The following is a 20169-nucleotide window of genomic DNA, read 5'->3' as shown; positions in this document are numbered from 1 at the left end:
AACCAAGGATGTTTTGATATAAAAATGTCTTTGCAAGTATACTTTGGAAGAACCAATTCCTCAGGCCAAAGGCAATAGATCCCATGGAACAATGGAGAAAACTTTCCAGATGAATTGTCTGGACTGCCAATGTTACTTTACTGCCTGCAACCTACTCCACTGCCCAAAGCTGGAAAGATGACCCCTAATTAGAGCCAATACAATGTTAATCAGCTTTCTGCTTCTGTCAACTGAGCAGCCAATGCACTGTCTACTTTTCCTGGAAACATTCTCTGGGCGCGATAGTGTAGCTGTTTCCTAGTATTCTTGTCTCCACTTGCGAGCAGAGGTTCAACCCTTTTAACAGATGAAATGGAAAGATGAGAAGTTCCTCTTAATTCCTGATGTTGATCAAATAAACAATGTATGAAGTAACTTTTGTGGACAATAATATTTTTAATAATGTAGTAGAGATAATATTTGAAGAACAGAATTATGTGCTTTGAGAGTATTTGTCTTTTCTGTAACTCTGCTAAGAGGTTTTCTTTTAAACTCTGATGACCTGAAGTAAAATGCTTGATTTTGTTCTCATCAGAAATGTCCTAAGTTGCTATTACAGAAGGTGTAACACTTGCCGAATCACCACTTTGCTCCGAACTAGGCACTTTACACACTTTACACCTTCTGGACTTAATATTGAATTCAACACCTTCACGTTGTGAACCATCTTCCATTTCTGCCTTTTCTTTTAGCTTGTTACAGTCTGTTATCATGTCCTCATCGCTGTGACCACCCTGCTTCCCCCCTTCCCCCCCCCGCCCCCCAAACTATCCACATCCCAATGGGACTGTCTATCCTTTCCAGCCTGGCAGAAGACACACCATTGTTCTGCCATTCTCACATTCTGATCACTTAGTCTGACCTATGAACATCCTTTCTCCCCAGCACCCTACATACACTATCCCCCCTCTCACCACTTCGCCCCTAAACTATCATGCAAATGCTGTGCCTCCACACTTCACCAGCTCTGATGAAGAATCGATTTTAAACGTTGTCTTGCTCTCTCTCCATGGATTTTGCCTGACTTGCTGTCATTTCCAGCATTGGTTGTTTTCAGTACAGATTCCAGCATCTACTGTAATTTGCTGTCCAAGGTCCAAAACCCATCTTTCTGGTGAAGCAGCATTTCACTTGTACTACTTTCAATCAAGCTGACTGCATTCAGTGCTCGCAATGCGGTCTCCTTTCCATTGACGAGACCCAACACCGATTAGGTAACCATTTTATGGGACATGTCTCTCTGGAGGAATGAAGCTAACTGCACAGTTGCTTGCCATTTCACGAAAGCATGCCTTGCTGTCATGCTAACATTTCTGTCCAGGGTCAGCTGCAATATTTAAATGAAGTACATTATAAGCGTGAAGAACAAAACCTCATCTCAATTGAATATTGAGACCCTGGGGCTGCAATAACTTCATAAACTGACCATGTTATGTACTGTCAATTTTGCTTAGATTCCACCCCCCCCCTCCCCCAAGCACCCCTCTCCTACAATGGTGTCATGTTTGTATCTTGGTTACTTCCTGCGTGGTAGAAAAGACCAACTCTCTCCCTTTCACCCACTTGCACCTACACCATCTGTCCTCTTGCTCCTCCTCTGTCCCTCTCAAGAGTATTTAAAAGAAAATCCATTTTCCAACATCTTTCAGTTCTGATGAGAAGTCATTCTGGATTCAAAGTGTTAATTCTGTGTCTGTTGTCACAGATGCTGCCAGGCCTGTAATGGACCTGCTGAGTTTTGCCAATATTTTCTCTGTTGCAGATTTTCAGCATCTGCATTATTTTCTTTTTGTTCATTTTATGCTTTGAGTTTGCAAATAGCCATTTAAGCATCAGGAATCACAGAATCCTTTATCTAATTGATGCCACAACCATAGAATAGTTGACTTGATCAGTGATGTTAGATGATCCTCACTGAAGTTACTTGGGAAGAACAGATGAATATCTCCTTGTGCTTAGTATTTTGCTCTTATGGCCACCTCTATATTTTTAATTAATGCCAGTGATAAAATTGAGGCTCGTTTGCTCAGACTTACATAGGTACCTGAATCTCGATACACTCTGTAGATGGGAATGTACAAATGGATAGACTAAACAAGTGTGGAAAAAATGTAGCAAATGGATTTCAATGTGGAGAAGCTTAAATTCATTCAATTGCAGTCCAAAGAAATGTCACTAGTGAGCATGGGAGAAGCAAATAGTTCTGAGTGCTCAAATCACTAAATACCCAAAAAGTGATCAGAAAGGTTAATGTGGTTTTGGCCTTTGCATTTAAGAGCTTGGAGCACAATAGGAAAATTTAAAATATTTCAATTCCATAGAGCTTTGGTTAGTCCACATCTAGAATGCTGTATGTAGTTTGGGTACCATATGTTAGGAAGGAATTATTAGTCTCTGGGGATCCTGCACAAATAATACTGAGGTTTAACAAGCTATATTATGAGCATGGTTTTGATAAATTTAGTTTATATTAGCTTGAATTTAGAAGGTTGAACTGAAGGGTGATCTAATTAAGATGTTTAAAATGATCAAGGGATTCAACAGCTTTTGGAAGAATGCTTAATGTACTTGTGTAAGTCATGTACTATTTAGTGTTCTGGCATGCTGTATCTCTGCTGTAAGTGCCTTGTGTGGGCAGTAAGTGGGAGTCATTAAACATACCCCACTTGAAACAGAGTGGTGTGGCTGAAAATGTGTGCCCTTTGAGAACTGTAAGAGAACCAGCTGTTCTGAAAAAGATAGCAAAGACTGTCCACTGGATTTTCAGAGCTATAAATAGGCAGCTACTGAAAGAAATAGCAAGGAAGTAAAAGAAATAAAAAGTCTGCAGATTTTAATCACTGAGTATGTGAAAATGGCTGTGAATCTTTCACCCTCTGCTCCTGTAGAAGTGATATGAGAGAGAATTGGAATATTTTCTCATTTTGGTAGCAAAACAGTGAAATAGTACTGAGTAAATAAGGTTAGCAGCTCTTTTATCTGTGCTGGGGAACAAGAGCTTAAGCTGTGTTGCAGCTTAGATCGCACTTGGGAACAAAATGATTTCAAAATCTTTGGAGACACAATTTTAAACAGATATTAATGTTACTTGTGGGTTCAACATCAGGGCTTTGGACTGGGAATGATGATAAATCAATATTGTGATGACATTGGTATATCTGGCTGAATCTGTAGTGTTTGGGTACTTGATAAATGATCTCAGCTGAGATAACATTGTCAAAGGCATATAAGATCCTGCCATGAGAGTACATCTGTTGAGTGAGGAGAAAGTTAATCTCAAGGAAGTTATTGACACATACAGAAGCTCTGAGATTGTGTCAGATGACGATTGGCATATTGATGGAAGAATAGATGAGGCCTTGCGTTCTGCTGAGACAGAGCCAGACTAAACAAGCCCAGTGTACGGGGGAGGGAAACATAAATATGTGCAGAAAAGCCAGCAGAGTACTGCAGAGTACAGGCATGAGGCTGAAAATAATGCAAAGGACATCAAACAAAAGAAAGGAAATATGTCCAGTATGGGAAAAACAGTACCGTAACTTTGTGGAACTGTAATACCAGTATGTTTTAGCAGAACAAAGCCAAGCAAGCCCATAGGGATGGCTTCTCAAAAAATGTCAGTTGATGCTTCTGAAGAATCACTTTGCGCTATGCAACAGGTTAGCATTGTCTTGTCTAAAGATGATAAATAGTTTGTTACTGTTAGAATTCATACCAGAGAAAGGATAGCAACAAATGAATGTAAAGTGTCAGATAAATCCCACCAGTGCTTTTCACAACATCATGAGCTTTGCAGACCTGTGAGAAGTCACTCAGTTAAGATGGTAACTCTCATTTGAAGCTCTTGAAGCCAGGGTTGAGGCTTTCTGGTGCCAAGAGGGCAATTGAAATTGAAAGCACAATGCAATGGGGAAGATGAAGATGTGGAGTTTTGTTTGGCAGATTATGGTATCTCTGCAGTGTGGAAGCAGACCATTTGGCTCATCAAGTCTACACCGATCCTCCAAAGAGCATCCCTCCCAAACCCTGCCCTTCCCACTGCCAGTCCACCTAGCCTGCACACCTTTGGACTGTGGGAGGAAAGCCAGAGGAAAACCCACACAGACACTGGGAGAATGTGCAAACTCCATACAGACAGTCGCCTGAGGGTGAACTTGAACCCAGGTCCCTGGCGCTGTGGCACAGCAGTGTTAACCACTGAGTCACCATGTACTCATCTCAGCAAAAGCAAATCTTAACTAAATTTTAAACATGCCAGAAGAGATTTTCAGCATGTTACACGCCACCAAGCAGAAGAAATTCTCGAAGATTACAAATCTGTGTATTTCCATGTTTTGGCTGTCACCCTGGTGAACATCAGGGTGACAGCCAAAACATGGAAATACACAGATGAGAATGTGACAAATGTACCTTCAGTTAGGAAGAGTTCCAGCTGCCCTCACATCAAGCCTGAAGGATAAAATAGAGCTGAAAAAGCAGAGGATAATCAACAGAGTGTAACTCCTACAGACTGAAGTATCAGCATGGTAACAGTGAGGGAAAATTGGAGTAAGGATCTGAGTCCAGCTTTGAAGAGCTCTCACTGCCCCGTGCGAACCATTAAATTTTCTTTCCATCATATATCAAGGCAAAGGACGACAAATAAACAAATGGCAAGTGAAGCTGATGAAAGCAGCAGTTTTCTAACTGCATTCTGGATGACATACGGTTGTGTCTACTGCTTGGGTTTTGGTTATGGAAGTATCGATGCAGACAGCACAGGATAGTTGGTGATCTTTCGGAGTAGAAGCTGCTGTGAATGATCTGCTAGTATATCAATGTGGAGAGGCAGTGAAGAAGTCATCACAGACAACAATCACAATCTGGTATGACTGCGAGAGAGATCTCATCAGATAAACCTGAAGCTGAATAAGAAAATGATGCAATTGAACATGTGAGGTTATGTACTGATATCATTTGGACTTCACCCCAGTTTTGATGAAGTGAGAGCTACAGCAGAGCTGATGTGAAAGCAGTGCAATGATTTGTTTGATTCATGAACAATTTAACAAAGAGCTTGCTGCTTTTTTCATTATGTGTAGGCTCACTTTCAAAGATGTGCAGTGTTGTTGGGGTACAGAACAAGAAGTAGCTTTCATGAGAATCAAAGCTAGTGATGGCAACACCACTGAGCAACTACAATGTTAATGTTGACATCACAATGCAGTGTGATCAGCAAGACCAGTTTTAGAGTGACCTTTATGTGATGATAACCAATTGCTTGTGCATCTAGGGTGTTAGTGCAAATCAAATGATGTTTCTTTAAGAGAGATTGTGTGCCTGGTGATTATCTTGAGTTGTGAGCATTTTAATCATTGCATGTTTGAGAATATAACCGGGCAGTCTAAATACAAGCCATTTCAAAGCTTCTTCCTCAAACTACTTCTATCTGTTCCAAAGCATCTAAAAAGGATGTACTTCATTGCTGAAGTTTCATCCGGACTGGACAAATAAGATATGCAAACTATTTCCTCTACTCTGATTTGGGAACACAGGAGCATAATCAAGAAATAGCAGGACATTTTAGAGTGAAATCAGGCAAATAATTTTTACCCAAAGGAGAAATCTATCCCTTTTCTCGCAAAAAATGTGCAGATACTGGGTCACAGGACAGTTTCCAAATTGAGACTATCAAGTCTTCACAAAGCAAAATATTGTGGATGTGGGAAATTTGAGAATACTGGAACAACTGACAGCTCTGGCAGTATCTGCAGGTACAAAAGCAAGAGTTACTGTTTCAGGTCACTGACTTTTCATCTGGCTTCATTGAATGAAAGGTCACTGATCTGAAAGGTTGTGCAGTAGCTTGCTTGTTTCCGGCCAGGTTACCAACCATCCCCTTCCCATTCGCCTCAGCTCCTGACTTGATAGCCTCAATTGGCAGGGGGATGGGAAAGCAAAAGTTATACCAAGCCACTCCCTGTCCAGACTCCAGGTCTGTTTCTGCCTCTGGGTGAGGAACATTGACCCCACAATGTTCCTTTCTCACTCCTCAGGTGTGGGCAGCCCTGCTGAGCATTTCTAGCATTTTCTGGTTTTTTTTAAATCAGATTTTTGTCAGGTCAGTGTATGAAAGACTCTGGAGCAAAGGAGGGTAAATGGAATTGAAATACAGGTCAACTGTTATCTGATTGAATGGCAGAGTAAGCTTGAGACATTGAATGATGTACTGCTATTCGTACGTTCTGCTTGAAAGATATGTTACTGTCATTGGAAACTGTGCCAGCACAAGTCAGTCCTCCCATCAGAAACAATGACGAGATTGTTCAGATATTTGTTGAAATGTTTTCCATTTTAAACAAATGCGAATTAGTTTATTGGCACTTCAATTTTATTCTTGTCACTATGTCATCATTTGCAGGATTGCTGCTGATTGTGAGATACTTAAAGAAAATTAATCTTGAAATCTTTCTGCAAGTGTAGATCCTGATTATTGATTTCAACTTAAATTTAGAACATAATCCTTTAATGTTGTCAGTTAATTTTCCCATTTCAAAGCAGAGATCAGATTTGGTCTTGCGAAGAAAGATATCTGTATTGGTTCTAATTTTCAATGTTGGTAATGATTTATATTTGTGTCCGCCATAATGTGTCTTGCAAGACCGTGAGCTGTGCAGCATTTGAATCAAAAGTATCTAACAGATCATTCTCTCAGTTTGCTCAGACGGAAGCAATGACACTGCAGTCTAAATCATTTCCCAAACTTGCTAGTAGGTTGCTGGCAGCAGGAGTGAAGGCAGTGAGCTTAGTTTTGCATTTACATTTGCAATGTCATTGTTGTCTTGGTTTTACTGAGACTAAGTATGAGCCTGCTTCTTTAGCTTTTTTTGGGGAGGGGAAAAAAAGGAGTATTTATTAGCTGTGCTGACCTGGCCTAGGTATTAAAGTGAAGATGATAGTTATGTCTCCACTATACAGAAGATTAAATGCTAAATTGACTTGAGCTGTGGCAGCAGGTTTTAATGCAGACAACAATGTGAGGATAGAGTAAGTTAACGCATGGATGGAGGAATGATGCAGGAGGAAGGGCTTTGGGTTCTCAGGGTACTGGGATTATTTCTTGGGAAGCAAGAACTTGTTCAATTTACATGTCAATAAAAATGACAACTGACCTCTGAAAGGTTAACTAACACTGGATGAGGGGCTAATTACTATGGCAGGGATCAGCTGTGAGGTGAAATCAGGTAGTAGGATGGTTTGGAGCGATGCACAGCAGTTGAGTAAAGATTAGATTAAAAATTGGGGAGATCATTTGGGTGGGAAAGTGCAATTGCATGGGAAATGTGCAGTGTGTGGTGAATAAATTGGATGAGCCGTGTACACCAGTTGTCTGGTGAGACTTGAAACTTAGAATCGTAGAGCACTGAACCCTTCGGTCAAACTGATCCATGCTAATTCATCCCAAATTAAACTTACCTGACCTGCCTGCACTTAGTGCTTATCCCTCCTAACATTTCATATTCATGTACTCATCCAAATGTATTTTTAAATGTTGTAACTGTTGTATTTGCATCCTCCACTTGCTCTGGAAGTTCATTCCATACATGAGCCACTCTGTGTAAAAAAACAAGTTGTCCCTCATGTCTTTCTCCTGTCATCTTAAAAATATGCTCTTGAGTCCAGAAACCCCCCAGTCTAGGGAAGAGACACTTGTCATTCAATTAATTCATTGAACAACAAAAACACAGGTCTGACTGAATAAAGAGGAAGGCTGGAAACTGAATACTCTTGGCTATAAGGAATTCGGGAAAGATGGACGAGCAACAAAAAGAGGCAGTTGTGATCAAAATCCTATTATAGTAATATCAAGGGGTTAGAGAATTGAACGAACAAAAACTGAGTCTGTTCTCTTAAGAGTTAAGAAACAGTGGATCAGCTACCATGCTATGAAATGACAGGGCACCAAATAATCGAGAGGAAAGAAAATAGCACAATTGCAGGTAATTTACAGAAAGATGTAAACACTATCTTTATTGGGCTCTATCCTCATTGACATTGGGTATATGTGTGGAGCGTTGACCTCCTAATGTTGATCATTTCATTAGATTCTTTAACCAGGTTTTGAGAAGGATTGGTACTCTGTGTGTGGACTTTTGAAAGATGTATGGTTATACAACACATAATATGCTTCTTCCTAAAATTAGGGCCCATGGAATTAAAAGGGATATTGACCATATAAAATTGGTTAGTGGATTGAAAGCAATGATTATTAATGAATTGTTGCTTATCAGACTGGCGAGGGAAGGATGCAGTTGTAGTGTCCCAATCTTTGGGTCAGGTGGTCTTGGCTCAAGTCCCATCTGCTCCTAGGAACGTCATAACATTTGTGCACAGATTGATTAGGAAAATATATTGGACTAGAGAGAAGGAACAAGTGATGTTCCCCAGTGTTTGGCAGAGGTTGTTCTGGTATTATGTGCATTTCATCAATGCAAATTGGCTATAATGCGATTGATGAATTGTGAATTTTGTTTGGGGAACGCAAACCTTCTACTAAATGGGTACAGAGATTTCAATAGCGGTTTTCCATAGTGCGATTTCCTACAGTGCAAGGTTTCAAAGGAACACAACTGTCATGTTATAGCAGAGCGACCTGTAATGGGACCACTGCTCTTGTTGTACATTACTTGTACATTAAATGCTGGCTTTACCAGTGATGCCTGCATCCCATTGCAGAATTTTAAAAAAATACTGGGTCAAGTTTGTGTTAATTGTCCTGGGCTCCTAAAGTCAATGTTCTGTTCTGCTAACTTGTCTGCCTTCTTCTTTTTAAGGTAAAAAATGTTATGAAAGGCATCATGGCTAACCTGCAGCAGACCAATAGTGAGAAGATTCTGCTGAGCTGGGTACGTCAGTCCATCCATAACTACAGACCGGTTAATGTCGTCAATTTCACATCCAGCTGGTCCGATGGCTTGGCTTTCAACGCACTCATCCACAGTCACAGGTGAGAAAGAGGAAAACCCTTCTTGGATTTCTTTAATGAAAATGGCAGGCAGAAATATTGGCTCAGAATTTACCTTTGATCACAGCAGCTTGGATATCAATGAAAGTATGAGCAGGTTAGCTGTTAGAGTCAGTTTATCTTTTGCAGAATACTGCATGTGAAGAAGTGGCACTGACCTATAGAGGAGGTTTGTTCAGGAAAAAAAAAGAGGATAAGATCTGAAAGGCTGCTACAAGCTAGCAGACCTCTTATCACAAGTCACTGAAAATAGCATGAACCTTTTTATGTAGTGCGTCACCTCAGGACGTCACACCTTCCAGAAGAGGATCGGAATGTTGCATTTAACAAAATGTTATTCAAGGGTTGAGAGCAGCGCAACAATGGAACAGTGACATGTTTAATAATAACAGACAATGTTTGAAACATTTAGCCCACCAGTGAGCACTGGTAGAGATAAAAGGAATGAATTGACATTTTATCAGAAGTGAAAAAACTTTGATGAACCGTTAGCTTACTAGAATCCGAACTGTAGGAGGAGAAAAGACAAACAAAGGATACAGGAAATAAATTGTGATGAAATTATTGTTTTGGTAAACACGTTGTGCTCTTATCATTGTGACCTTAAACTCCCAAGACCTCAACTTTTATTCCTCCCTGTCAACCTCCACTCTAATATTTCTGTTTTCAACTATCCACAATGTTATAGACACCAAGAACTGTATCTTATTGTCTTCATCAACTCGATCGCCTGAATATTGGCACAGCGGTCAATAAATGACTTGTACATGTTAAATATGTCCATCCTCACTTTTTGAAAACAGTCTTATTAGTGGCATCAATCTCATGAAATTGGGAACATGGTCCTGGATCTGAGTGTGTGCTGTGGTCCCAAATATCCTAGCTCGTATATCAGTGGTGGATGACAGCCAGCCTGTGATCCCAATGGGTGTCCGATACTAACATAACACTGGAAGGAGTGTAAAGTTTAAACTTCCACCCCTGCCTTTCTCCTACCTTAGAAAGTTGCGGGCTAGTCAGATGGTCAGCTGCTCTGTTGTCCAAGCAGCATCATCTGGGCAGTGATGTCCATTGCTGGGAGTACAGCACTTTCACTGCTCTGCAGTTCCCAGCTTGGTCCAGGTTTAGGGGTCTCTCTGAGGGCTCATTGAGGAGAATGAGTCCTGCAGTCAGGAGGTGAGGGTTGACTACTTAAGGAGTTTGACCATTGGGAAGATGCCTCCATTGGGCCTGGGGGAACCTGCAAAGAAAGTGAGGCAGGTACAGCCCATGAAGGGTGCCAGTTAAAGGTTTCAGTAAAACCAAGGGTGGGCAGGCTGTTTGTTGCCTCCCTTGTGCCCATTGAACATTGAGGCAGGTCAGAGGCAGGTAGCTGGGGAGGCCACCTTGTGGATTTTATGTATCTTTTTAGGTGAACGATCAGCCTTGTAAACCTTTCTGAACTGCTTCCAATTAAATAATGTTCATCCTTCAGGAAAGTAACCAAATCTGCACACGATACTCTGTATGGTCTCACCAAAATCTAAACAGTGCTAAGAGCTTAATGTTCCATAATAAAAATGTTATAGGAAGGATAGAAAGGGGGACTGGAGAGGAAGGGGTGGGGGGTGGGGGGGGAGTGTGGGGGCGGTGAGGGGTGGAGGGTGGAGGGTGGAGGGGAGGTGGCATTTTTGATATGAGAAAGCATTATGGTTATATTTAGGGAAGATATTCTTGCAAATACTTCCAGGAAAGTTATTTGGGTGGAACTGAGAAATAAGAAAGGAATGATCACTTTATTGGGATTGTATTACAGACCCTTTAATAGTCGGTGGGAAATTGAGAAACAAATTTGTAAGGAGACCTCAGTTATCTGTAAGAATAATAGAGTGGTTATGGTTGGGGATGTTAACCTTCCAAACATAGACTGGATCTGCCATAGTGTTAAGGGTTTGGATAGAGAAGAATTTGTTAAGTGTGTACAACAAACTTTTCTGATTCAGTTTGTGGATGTACTGACTAGAGAAGGTGCAAAACTTGACTTACTCTTGGGAAATAAGGCAGGGAAATCAGGAGGACAAAAAAGGGACATGCGATAGCTTTGGCAAATAGGGATAAGGAGAATCCAAAGATTCTATAAATACATTAAGGACAAAAGAGTAACCAGGGATCGAATAGGACCCCTCAAAGATGAGCAAGGCAGCCTATGCGTGGAACTGCAAGAGATGGGGGAGATACTAAATATGTATTTTGCATCAGTGTTTACAGTGGAGAAGAACGTCGAAGATATAGAATGTGGGGAAATAGATGGTAACATCTTGAAAAATTATTATAGAGGAGGTGGTGCTGGATTTCTTAAAATGCATAAAGGTGGATGAATCTTCAGGATCTGATCTCTGTGAGAAGCTAGGGTATTGATTGCTGGGCCCCTTGCGGAGATATTTGTATCATCAATAGTGCCAGGTGAGGTGCCAGAAGAGTGGTGCTTGGCAAATGTGGTGTCACTATTTAAGAAAGGTGGTCAGGAAAAGCCAAGGAACTATAGACCAGTGAACCTGACATCGGTGTTGGGCAAGTTGTTGGAAGGGATCCTGAGGGACAGGATGTCCATGTATTTGGAAAGGCAAAGACTGATTAGGGATAGTCAGCATGACTTTGTGCACGGGAAATCATGTCTTACGAACTTGATTGACTGTTTTGAAGAAGTAATGAAGAAGATTGATGATGGCAGAGCAGTAGATGTAATCTATATGGACTTCAGTAAGGCGTTCAACAAGGTTCCCCATGGGAGACTGATTAGCAAGGTTAGATCTCATGGAATACAGGGAGAACCAGCCATTTGGATACAGAACTGACTTGAAGGTAGAAGACAGAGGATGGTGGTGGGGGTTTGCCTTTCAGATTGGAGGCCTTTGACCAGCAACGCATTGCAAAGATCAGTGCTGGGTCCAATGTTTTTTGTCATTTATATAAATGATTTGGATGTGAACAAACGAGTTATAGTTAGTAAGTCTGCAAAACTGGGGGTGTAGTGGACAGCGAAGAAGGTTACTTCAGTGTACAGCAGGCTGTTGGTAAGATGGGCTAATGGGCCGAGGAGTGGCAGATGGAGTTTAAGTTAGATAAATGTGAGGTGCTGCATTTTGGAAAGGCAAATCAGAGCAGGACTTATACACTTAATGGTAAGGTCTGGGGAAGTGTTGCGAAACAAAGACACCTTGGAATTCACATTCATAGTTCCTTGAAAGTGGAGTCGCAGGTAGATAGGATAGTGAAGAACGTATTTGGTATACTTCTCTTTATTGGTCAGAGCATTGAGTATAGGAGTTGGGAGATCATGCTACAGCTGTACAGTACATTGGTTAGGCCACTTTTGGAATACTGCTTGCAGTTCTGTCTCCCTCCTATAGGAAGGATGTAGTGAAACTTGAAAGGGTTCAGAAAGGATTTACAATGATGATGCCAGGGTTAGAAGGTTTGAGCTATAGGGAGAGGTTGAATAGGCCAGGGCTGTTTTCCCTGGAGTGTCAGAGGCTGAGGGCTGACCTTATAAAATCATGAGGGGCATGGATATGGTAAATAGACAAAGTCTTTTCCCTGGAATGGGGGAGTCCAGAACTAAAGGGCATAGGTTTAGGGTGAGAGGGGAAAGATATAAAAGAGAGCTAAGGGCAGCTTTTTCAGGCAGAGGATGGTGCGTGTGTGGAATGAGCTGCCAGAGGATGTGGTGCAGGCTGGTACAATTACAGCATTTAAAAGGCATCGGAATCGAAAGGGTTTAGAGGGATGTGGGCCAAGTGCTGGCAAATGGGACAAGATTACATTAGGATAGCTGATTGGAATGGACAAGTTGGTCCGAAGGATCTGTTTTTGTACTGTATATGTCTATGACTCTGTGCTCAAAAATGATAATTTTAAAGTGGAACAAAACCACATGTAATTGAAAAATAAATTTGTTGTCACATTGAATTGTTACAGGCTACAATCTGTCCGTCTTTTTAAAATAGCCGGCTCTTGCTTCAAACATCTGCAAAATTAACAGCTCAATAGTTTAGAACAGCAATTCAGTTTCTTGCAATTTGTTATTGTTTCCAGTGATATCAAGATCTTCATTTATACTACAGTAAACGTTTCCATTAGAACGTAGTTTCTTATAGGGAGGAGATTACAAATAATCAATGGTGAGTTACAGTCACAGTGTCAATGGTAGAACTAACTGTATGAGCATAAAGTCCAGGAGCAAAACAGATAACAAATTGGTTGGCATTGTACAATCCTGATTTAATTGACTCAACCATCATTATGGGCCAATTAGCGAAAAGATTAACTTGAAGAATTGAGGAAGTCTGTTGAACTGAAGTGGTGATTTTTGTTACGTGACTGGCATTGTACAATAAGCACAGGATCTTCTAATAAATTTTATATTTTGTGATTGGTCTACACTGGGCTATCTTGGCTTGGTACATCATACAGCGGCCAAATGGGAGTTAGATGAGAACTGACGGGCTATGCCTAGCATCATCAGTATCAAAATAGACAAACGTCATGCTTATTCAGTCTTTCAGAGATTTCAAATGGAATTGGATATAGAAACAGTTAATTATCAAACCACCGATATGAATGGTCATTCTGAGAGAAACTTGCAGAAAATCATTGAGATAAACTTGGACCCAAAGTGCCTGATTTCAGTTCAGTCAGCTGTTTTGTGTCAGCCGTGACTCCATTTTTGCCCCTCAGCCAGAAGTTTGCGTGTTTTGTGTAACATTTCAGGCTGACACTTCAGTGTGGCACTGAGGAAGCTGTACTGTCTGAGGTGTTATCGACTGTGTAGACATGAAGCCAAGGCTCAGTTTGCCCACACAGGTGGACATACAAGGTCCCACAACATTATTTCAAGGCTGCTGCAGGGGAGTTCCCTGAAGTGTCCAAACCAATATTTGTTCCTCAGTCAACACCCCAAAAAAAAACACTCATGCAAAACCAAAATTCTGCACAACCTCAGAGTGAGATTGCTGGAAAACTTTGCTGATAACACTGGATCTATGGAAAGAACTGTGGTTAACGTTTCAGGAGGATGACTTTCATTCAAAAGGTCATCAACCTGAAAGATAAACTGTTACCCCCTACAGGTGCTGCCTTCCATCACTTTTTGATTCCATTCACAAAAATCAGATTATCTGGTCATTAATGCATTGCAATTTGCACGAGTTCATTGTGCGAGTAGAGCTTCCGTTTTCCTGCATTATAACAGTGACTACACATCAAAGAAAGATTAATGTGTTTTCATTTGTCCAATCTTTGAAAAAGGTGCTGTATAAATGCAGATTTTACTTTTATGTAAACTCGTGGACAGGACATTTTACTTCAATGAGATTCCTCCTCTCATCCAGATTGAATTAAAATAGGAAATTGAATTCCTATTATTAGAGATATATTTTAACTTTGTTTCCTCCTCCTGCAGTCTATTCTTTCCAAATTCAAATTTACATTTGCCTATCATAAGGTTGTCCACAGTTTTGTCTGTGGGACTTGTTTTTTTGCCAACTGCAAAAGAAGAGCTTTCAAGTTGAAGACATTATCCTAAGCTTTATCAAGGATGCTACACAATTAGCTTGGTTGTGCTCCTTGATGTTCTAATTTGGTTTGAAAACACTGGGAGTAATGGTGTTATTTCCCTTGTACCCAAAGATTTGAAACTTTCAAACAATAAAGGAGCAAATGCAGCATTGTTGAAAAGAAAGTTTAAGTGCTTGAAAATTTGAAACATAGCTGGAAACCACAAAATTTCACTGTATTTGTGTACAAGGTGTGTAGTTTCACACAACATTTTAAAATTCATATCTCCCTAGTACATGGGCAGTTTGGGTGTTTGAGCATGTACTTTTGGTAGTGATTTAAATTTACTGATAGATTACCAGGTTTCATAATGCTCAGAAAACTAAACTGCTGGAAAGAAGCAGAGGCAACTGGATGCAACAACTAAATATTTGGTACAGCACAGTTTTTTAGACCAGGAGCAGCATTGACTTTGTAAATACTAGCAAAGAGGTCAATATTATGGTATTTGTGCTCAATGCCAGCAAGCCACTTGTTGAACCCCAGCTTAAAATATTCTGACCAACCCAAGGCACTGCCTTTTGGAAGGGATATTAATGTTTTGGAGATAGTGCAAAAGAGGTTCACCAGAATGGTATTTGGGATTTAGTTATATGGTGAGACTGTTGAACACGGGGTTGTTCTCCCTAAAGCACTGAAGATTAAAGGGATATTAAACAGAGGAGTATAAAATCCTGATGGGTTTTGATGGAACAAGTGAGGAGAAATTGTTTCCTGTGATGGAAGAAACGGTAACCAGAGCACACCAATTTAATGCAATTGACAAATAATTGGAGACCAGCTGAGAATTTTTCATTTAACTTGGTGAGTTTTGGTTTGGAATGTCATGTGTGCATAGGTAAGTGAAGCAGATTTGATAATGTATGAAAATGAGTTGGAGATGTACTTAAACTGGCAACATTTACAGTGTTGTGATAAAAGATGAGTGTTTGAAAAAGCTATCCATTAGTTCGAAAGACACAGTACAGCCACAGTGGGCCAAATTATGCCTTTCAGCGCAGCATCATTGTGTAATTTTATCATATTTCTCACATACCTGTGATCTTCATCGCAATTTTTAAAGTTCAAATATAGTAGTTTGTACTTAACCTCAACAAAGAATGTGTGTGGTCTCGGGAAGCTATGGGCATGCTTTTCTGAAGGGGGGAAAACACTTAGTCGTATACTGATGCATAAGCTCCATTAACTATCCTCCATTGTGTAAAGTTACTATGGGTTAGCTGAGGATTTGTAAATCTCTCATTTCACATTTGTAGATATTTTCTTCATGTAATCTTTAGCATTTGTATATAACCAACAGGGAAGTAAATAGACCTGAACATTTTGATCAGTCACCTATTTTACTTAATTATAAATAGTCCACTTATCACTCAACGTATGTATCATTAGCAAATTTAACTAAGAAGGGCAGTAGCTCAGATATATGTAGACTCATCAAGGTACAAGTTTAAATTCTGATGTGTTCTTGGTTATCATTCTCAGACAATTCTCAGATTTTAGAGATGCTTCAGTTTTCTGTGGACACATGAATCAGAGAAATGAAAGATCATCTAACCTCCTTCCTCAGAGAGCAACTAGGAATTATCACTGGATGCGGATGTGTGTGCAAATTAAATGAGGACAGAAATGGCTTCAGTGACGGCTCTCTAGCATTTAGCCTGATGTCCTGGTTCTTAATTTATGACTGACCTGTTGAAAGAGTTAGTGATATCAACTTCGAAATCTGTCACTGAGCGGGAAGAGACTCGGGCATCAAAAAGAAAACTCCACATTACAGGCTTCATGGCAGCTCAACTGAATTCAAGGATAGCAGTTGTGGTTCATGTCACGTGCTGAATTAACGAGCCCATATTATTTCAAGTATGAACTAGTTTTATTTTGTCGGCAATCCAAAAGCAAATGGTTATTAATTCACACTGTTCCTCCTTCAAACCTGCTGAGTTTATCAATGCATTTTATCATGCTATCTCTGCATTTAACTAAAACAATTAGTTTAAATGATAGCTGCTGAAAACGTAACAAGTAGGATTATCTGTATAATGGGCTGTGCTTCAGTCTTGGGGGTTTAATTTATTTACATTGTTAAAATTCAAGTGACCTTTCTTTAATTCATATAATCCCCTGTGTGCTTTTGTTTGTGTATACATTTTAACTGTCTTGTGATATTTATTGCTAGCAAACAGTAAAAGTGGCGTTATAATGAGTACATGGTTTCAGGTTGTGGGGTAGAATCAAAAATAATTCAGGAGTGAAAACATCGGCCGCAGTTTTTGCAGCAAGGTGAGAAACTGAGGCAGGTAGTGGACAGGAATGTGGGGAGGATGTATTGATGGGAAACCTGAGGGTACAGTTTTCTAGCTGCCCTGCAGGTATCCCATCTGATGAGCTGACTTTAAAAAAAAACAAAAGAACTGTGGAATCTGTAAAGCATAAACAAAAATAGAAATTACTGGAAAAGCTCATCAGTTCTAGCAGCATCTGGGGAGAGAAATCAGATTTAACGTTTCTGATTGAGTGACACTTCCTCAGAACAGTTCTGAGGAAGGATCATTCAACCCAAAACATTAACTCTGATTTCTCTCCCCAGATGCTGCCAGACCTGCTGAGTTTTGCCAGCAATTTCTGATGAGCTGACTGCATCTTACAGGGAAATCTACAGCACGAGGGTATAATCATGAATGGGGGGGGAGAGAGAGAGAACGAATGAGAGAGACCCCATATGTGCTGGGGTCAGATGATGTTAAGGGGAAGGGAGAGATTGTGGTTGGGAAATTGGGAAGCAGTAAATCAGAAAGGGTCAACAATTGGGCAGGGCATATAAGTGACTTATCAGTTTGACTGTTCCACAGTCTTTATTTCCCTTTTTATTGACATTAAGTGTCTCCTGGCAAAACTCAAAAAGGGGCACCTGAACTCCTCTAAAATGGTACCAGATTTCTCTCAAGTAATGTAATAGATATAGACTATGTTCTCAAAAATGTAAAGTCCACAAGTCCTGTTTCAGAAAGTTGGGTGTTAAATTTTGCTTCGAACTGAAAGCAGTTTCACTTTTAAATGTGGTGTTGTCTCCATGTTGTGTGACTGTATGAAGTTAATCCTGCCCCTATTTCCTCAACCCTCACTGGCCCAGAGAAGAAAGTGGGTGCTGTGTTTGCTGGGGGGAGGCTTCCAGAACCAGTTCTTCAAGAGCATTTTGGGTACAGAATGGAGCCTTTCCAACTTGGTGAAAATTCTGACTAGTGTTTCCAGTTTCAGCTTCGAACAAACCAGAAAATACTGGTCACCAATAGATTAGGTTACCCACAGTGTGGAAACAACCCTTCAGCTCAAGAAGCCCACACTGTCCCTCTGAAGAATAACCCACCCAGACCCATTTCCCTCTGACTAATGCACCTAACACTATGGGCAATTTAACATGGCCAGTTCACCTGGCCTGCACATCTTTGGATTGTGGGAGAAAACAGGAGTACCTGAAAGAAACCCATGGAAATACAGGGGGAAATGTGCAAACTCCACACAGACAGTCGCCTGAGGCTGGAATTGAACTTAGCTCCCTGGCGCTGTGAGGCAGCAGTGCTAACCACTGAGCCACCAATTCAATAGGGCATTTTGGAAGAAACCTCTTCCCCTTGAAGCGGTGAGAATTGGGATTCGACAACCCCAGGAATTTTTTAGTTGATTAGCATTGATGCTTCATTGGCAAGGTTAGACGTACGAGTTGGGGAGAAGGCAAACAAGGGTTATGCTGATAGATGTGGAAGGATGGGAGAAAGCCTGAGTGTCTCTAACACTCAGGTGACCTTGTTGGGTTGAACAGCCTGTCTCTATGCTGTATGTTTTCACTACTTATGTGCAATTATTTCATCTAGAATGTATGTTTGAGGTTAACCTATCGGAATACTAGGTGCCTACTAATCATCAAAATCCAATGTTTCTGTGGCAGCAAGGGCATTGAATTTCTTTTCCCTTTATAGGCTGTGAGTAATGCTGATGAAGTCAACATTCATTGCCCATCCCAAATTGTTGTTGAGAAGGTGGTGGTGAGCCATCACCTTGAATCATTGCAGCTCATGTAGTGTTGGTACACCCACAGTGCTGATAGGCAGGGCATTGCAGCATTCTGACCTGGCAACACTGAAGGAGTCCTGAACTTGCAGTGGTTAGTGTTTCTCTTCTGGGTACTCAGGATTGCAGGTTTGGAAGGTGCTGTCAAAGGAAAATATGGGAAGTCTGTACAACTGTTTGTTTGAGTGAACAATGTTGCGGGATATTGTACTGTGTTAAAAATAAGATTCAGTTGTTCTGCCAGCTACAAAGACCAGTGCTTTTCTATGGCAGGTCCCTGAAGTCTAGCAAATCTCCATTTCCATTTTTGGCTGAGTGCATGATTTAGTCCGGGAAACTCATCAGAAATATTTTACTTGCAAATTGGGTGGTAATAGCACAGTATTGCAGGAATATGCCAGAAAGAAATCCGAGCACAATTGAAAGTACACCCTATTTCACGCAGATATGAGCATAAGGGTTTTAAAGTAAGAATCCTCACTTTTTATTTTCAAAAGAAATAAACAACCATAATTTGTTTTATTTTGCGGTGATCTAAAGATTTTGGTACACCGATTGAGAATGATAATCTTTGACTTATTCTGCTTTTCTTGCTAAAGCATCCTGGACTCCCCAAGTGCAGTGGATATTCTGTAATGGATGTTATAATTGTAACTAATGATAATATTGGAGAAGTCAGATCTCAGAGAAACATGTTTTTATTTTGCCCTTGTTTAAGTGGTGGTCAGTCACTGAAGCATATTCACATGAGGCTGCAGATATTCTTCAACAACAGAACATAAGGTTAATTTAGAAAAGATGAAAGCTACAAAATGTGAAAAAATCTTAGCACAAGCCTCAAAACAAATGGTTCATCATCTTTCTCAACACTATCTATTACAGGGATTCAGTCCCAGAGAATTAACACTCCCATCTCAGCATTTTCAAATCTTTAACAAATGCACAATGTTGGAAAAACTCAGCAGGTCTAGCAGCATCTGATGAGAGAAAAAGAGTCAACACATTGAATCCAGTGTGACCTTTCACTTAAACCTTAATTAGCTGACACTCTCCAGTTTCATTCCTATTTCTTGTGATTGGTTTGAGTTTGTTTCCATAATTCTGATGCTGAAATGTTTCTTCTCCCCCAATGACTTGACTTCTATCCAAGTTTTTGAGGCGTTGAAGCACCACAGACTAGAAACTGCTTCTTTGGAGGTGACTGGTCTCCCTGAACTGAAATGGAAAAAGCTTGGTTCAACTGTTCGATTCTTTTCTGGCCTGAACCCTGGATTCCTCAGATGTGAAACTTGGAAGCTTCTGTTTTAAAGTCAAAACTAAACAAATTGCCTTAATTCATGTTCTTTATCCATCTCAAACTGCACCATATAAACATTTTATGCATGAACTCAAGAAGGGTTCACTATGCAGTTAACTGAATCAATATACCTGCCTTAAAATGATGTATTTAGGTAATTGTTCCTGGC

The 20169-nt window shown here is 40.4% G+C and overlaps 1 protein-coding gene across 11 annotated transcripts in view; it reads left to right on the top strand.

Moving 5' to 3' along the window:
- The window catches only part of dmd (dystrophin), a 2003576-nt gene that overhangs the window by 572683 nt on the left and 1410724 nt on the right, over positions 1–20169 (top strand). For all 11 annotated transcript variants that reach the window (XM_087992890.1, XM_087992895.1, XM_087992900.1 and 8 more), the window contains exon 6: positions 8853–9025. In XM_087992890.1, the coding sequence (XP_087849016.1) occupies positions 8853–9025 (173 nt within the window). The remainder of the gene's footprint in view (positions 1–8852; positions 9026–20169) is intronic.

Source organism: Chiloscyllium plagiosum, unplaced genomic scaffold, assembly GCF_037043375.1.
Source record: "Chiloscyllium plagiosum isolate Xiang-an unplaced genomic scaffold, Cpla_swu_hap1 HiC_scaffold_12, whole genome shotgun sequence".
NCBI classification, from domain to species: Eukaryota; Metazoa; Chordata; class Chondrichthyes; order Orectolobiformes; family Hemiscylliidae; genus Chiloscyllium; species Chiloscyllium plagiosum.
The sequence above is the reverse complement of the archived record's forward strand: the minus strand, read 5'-3'. Positions and strand labels throughout refer to the sequence as shown.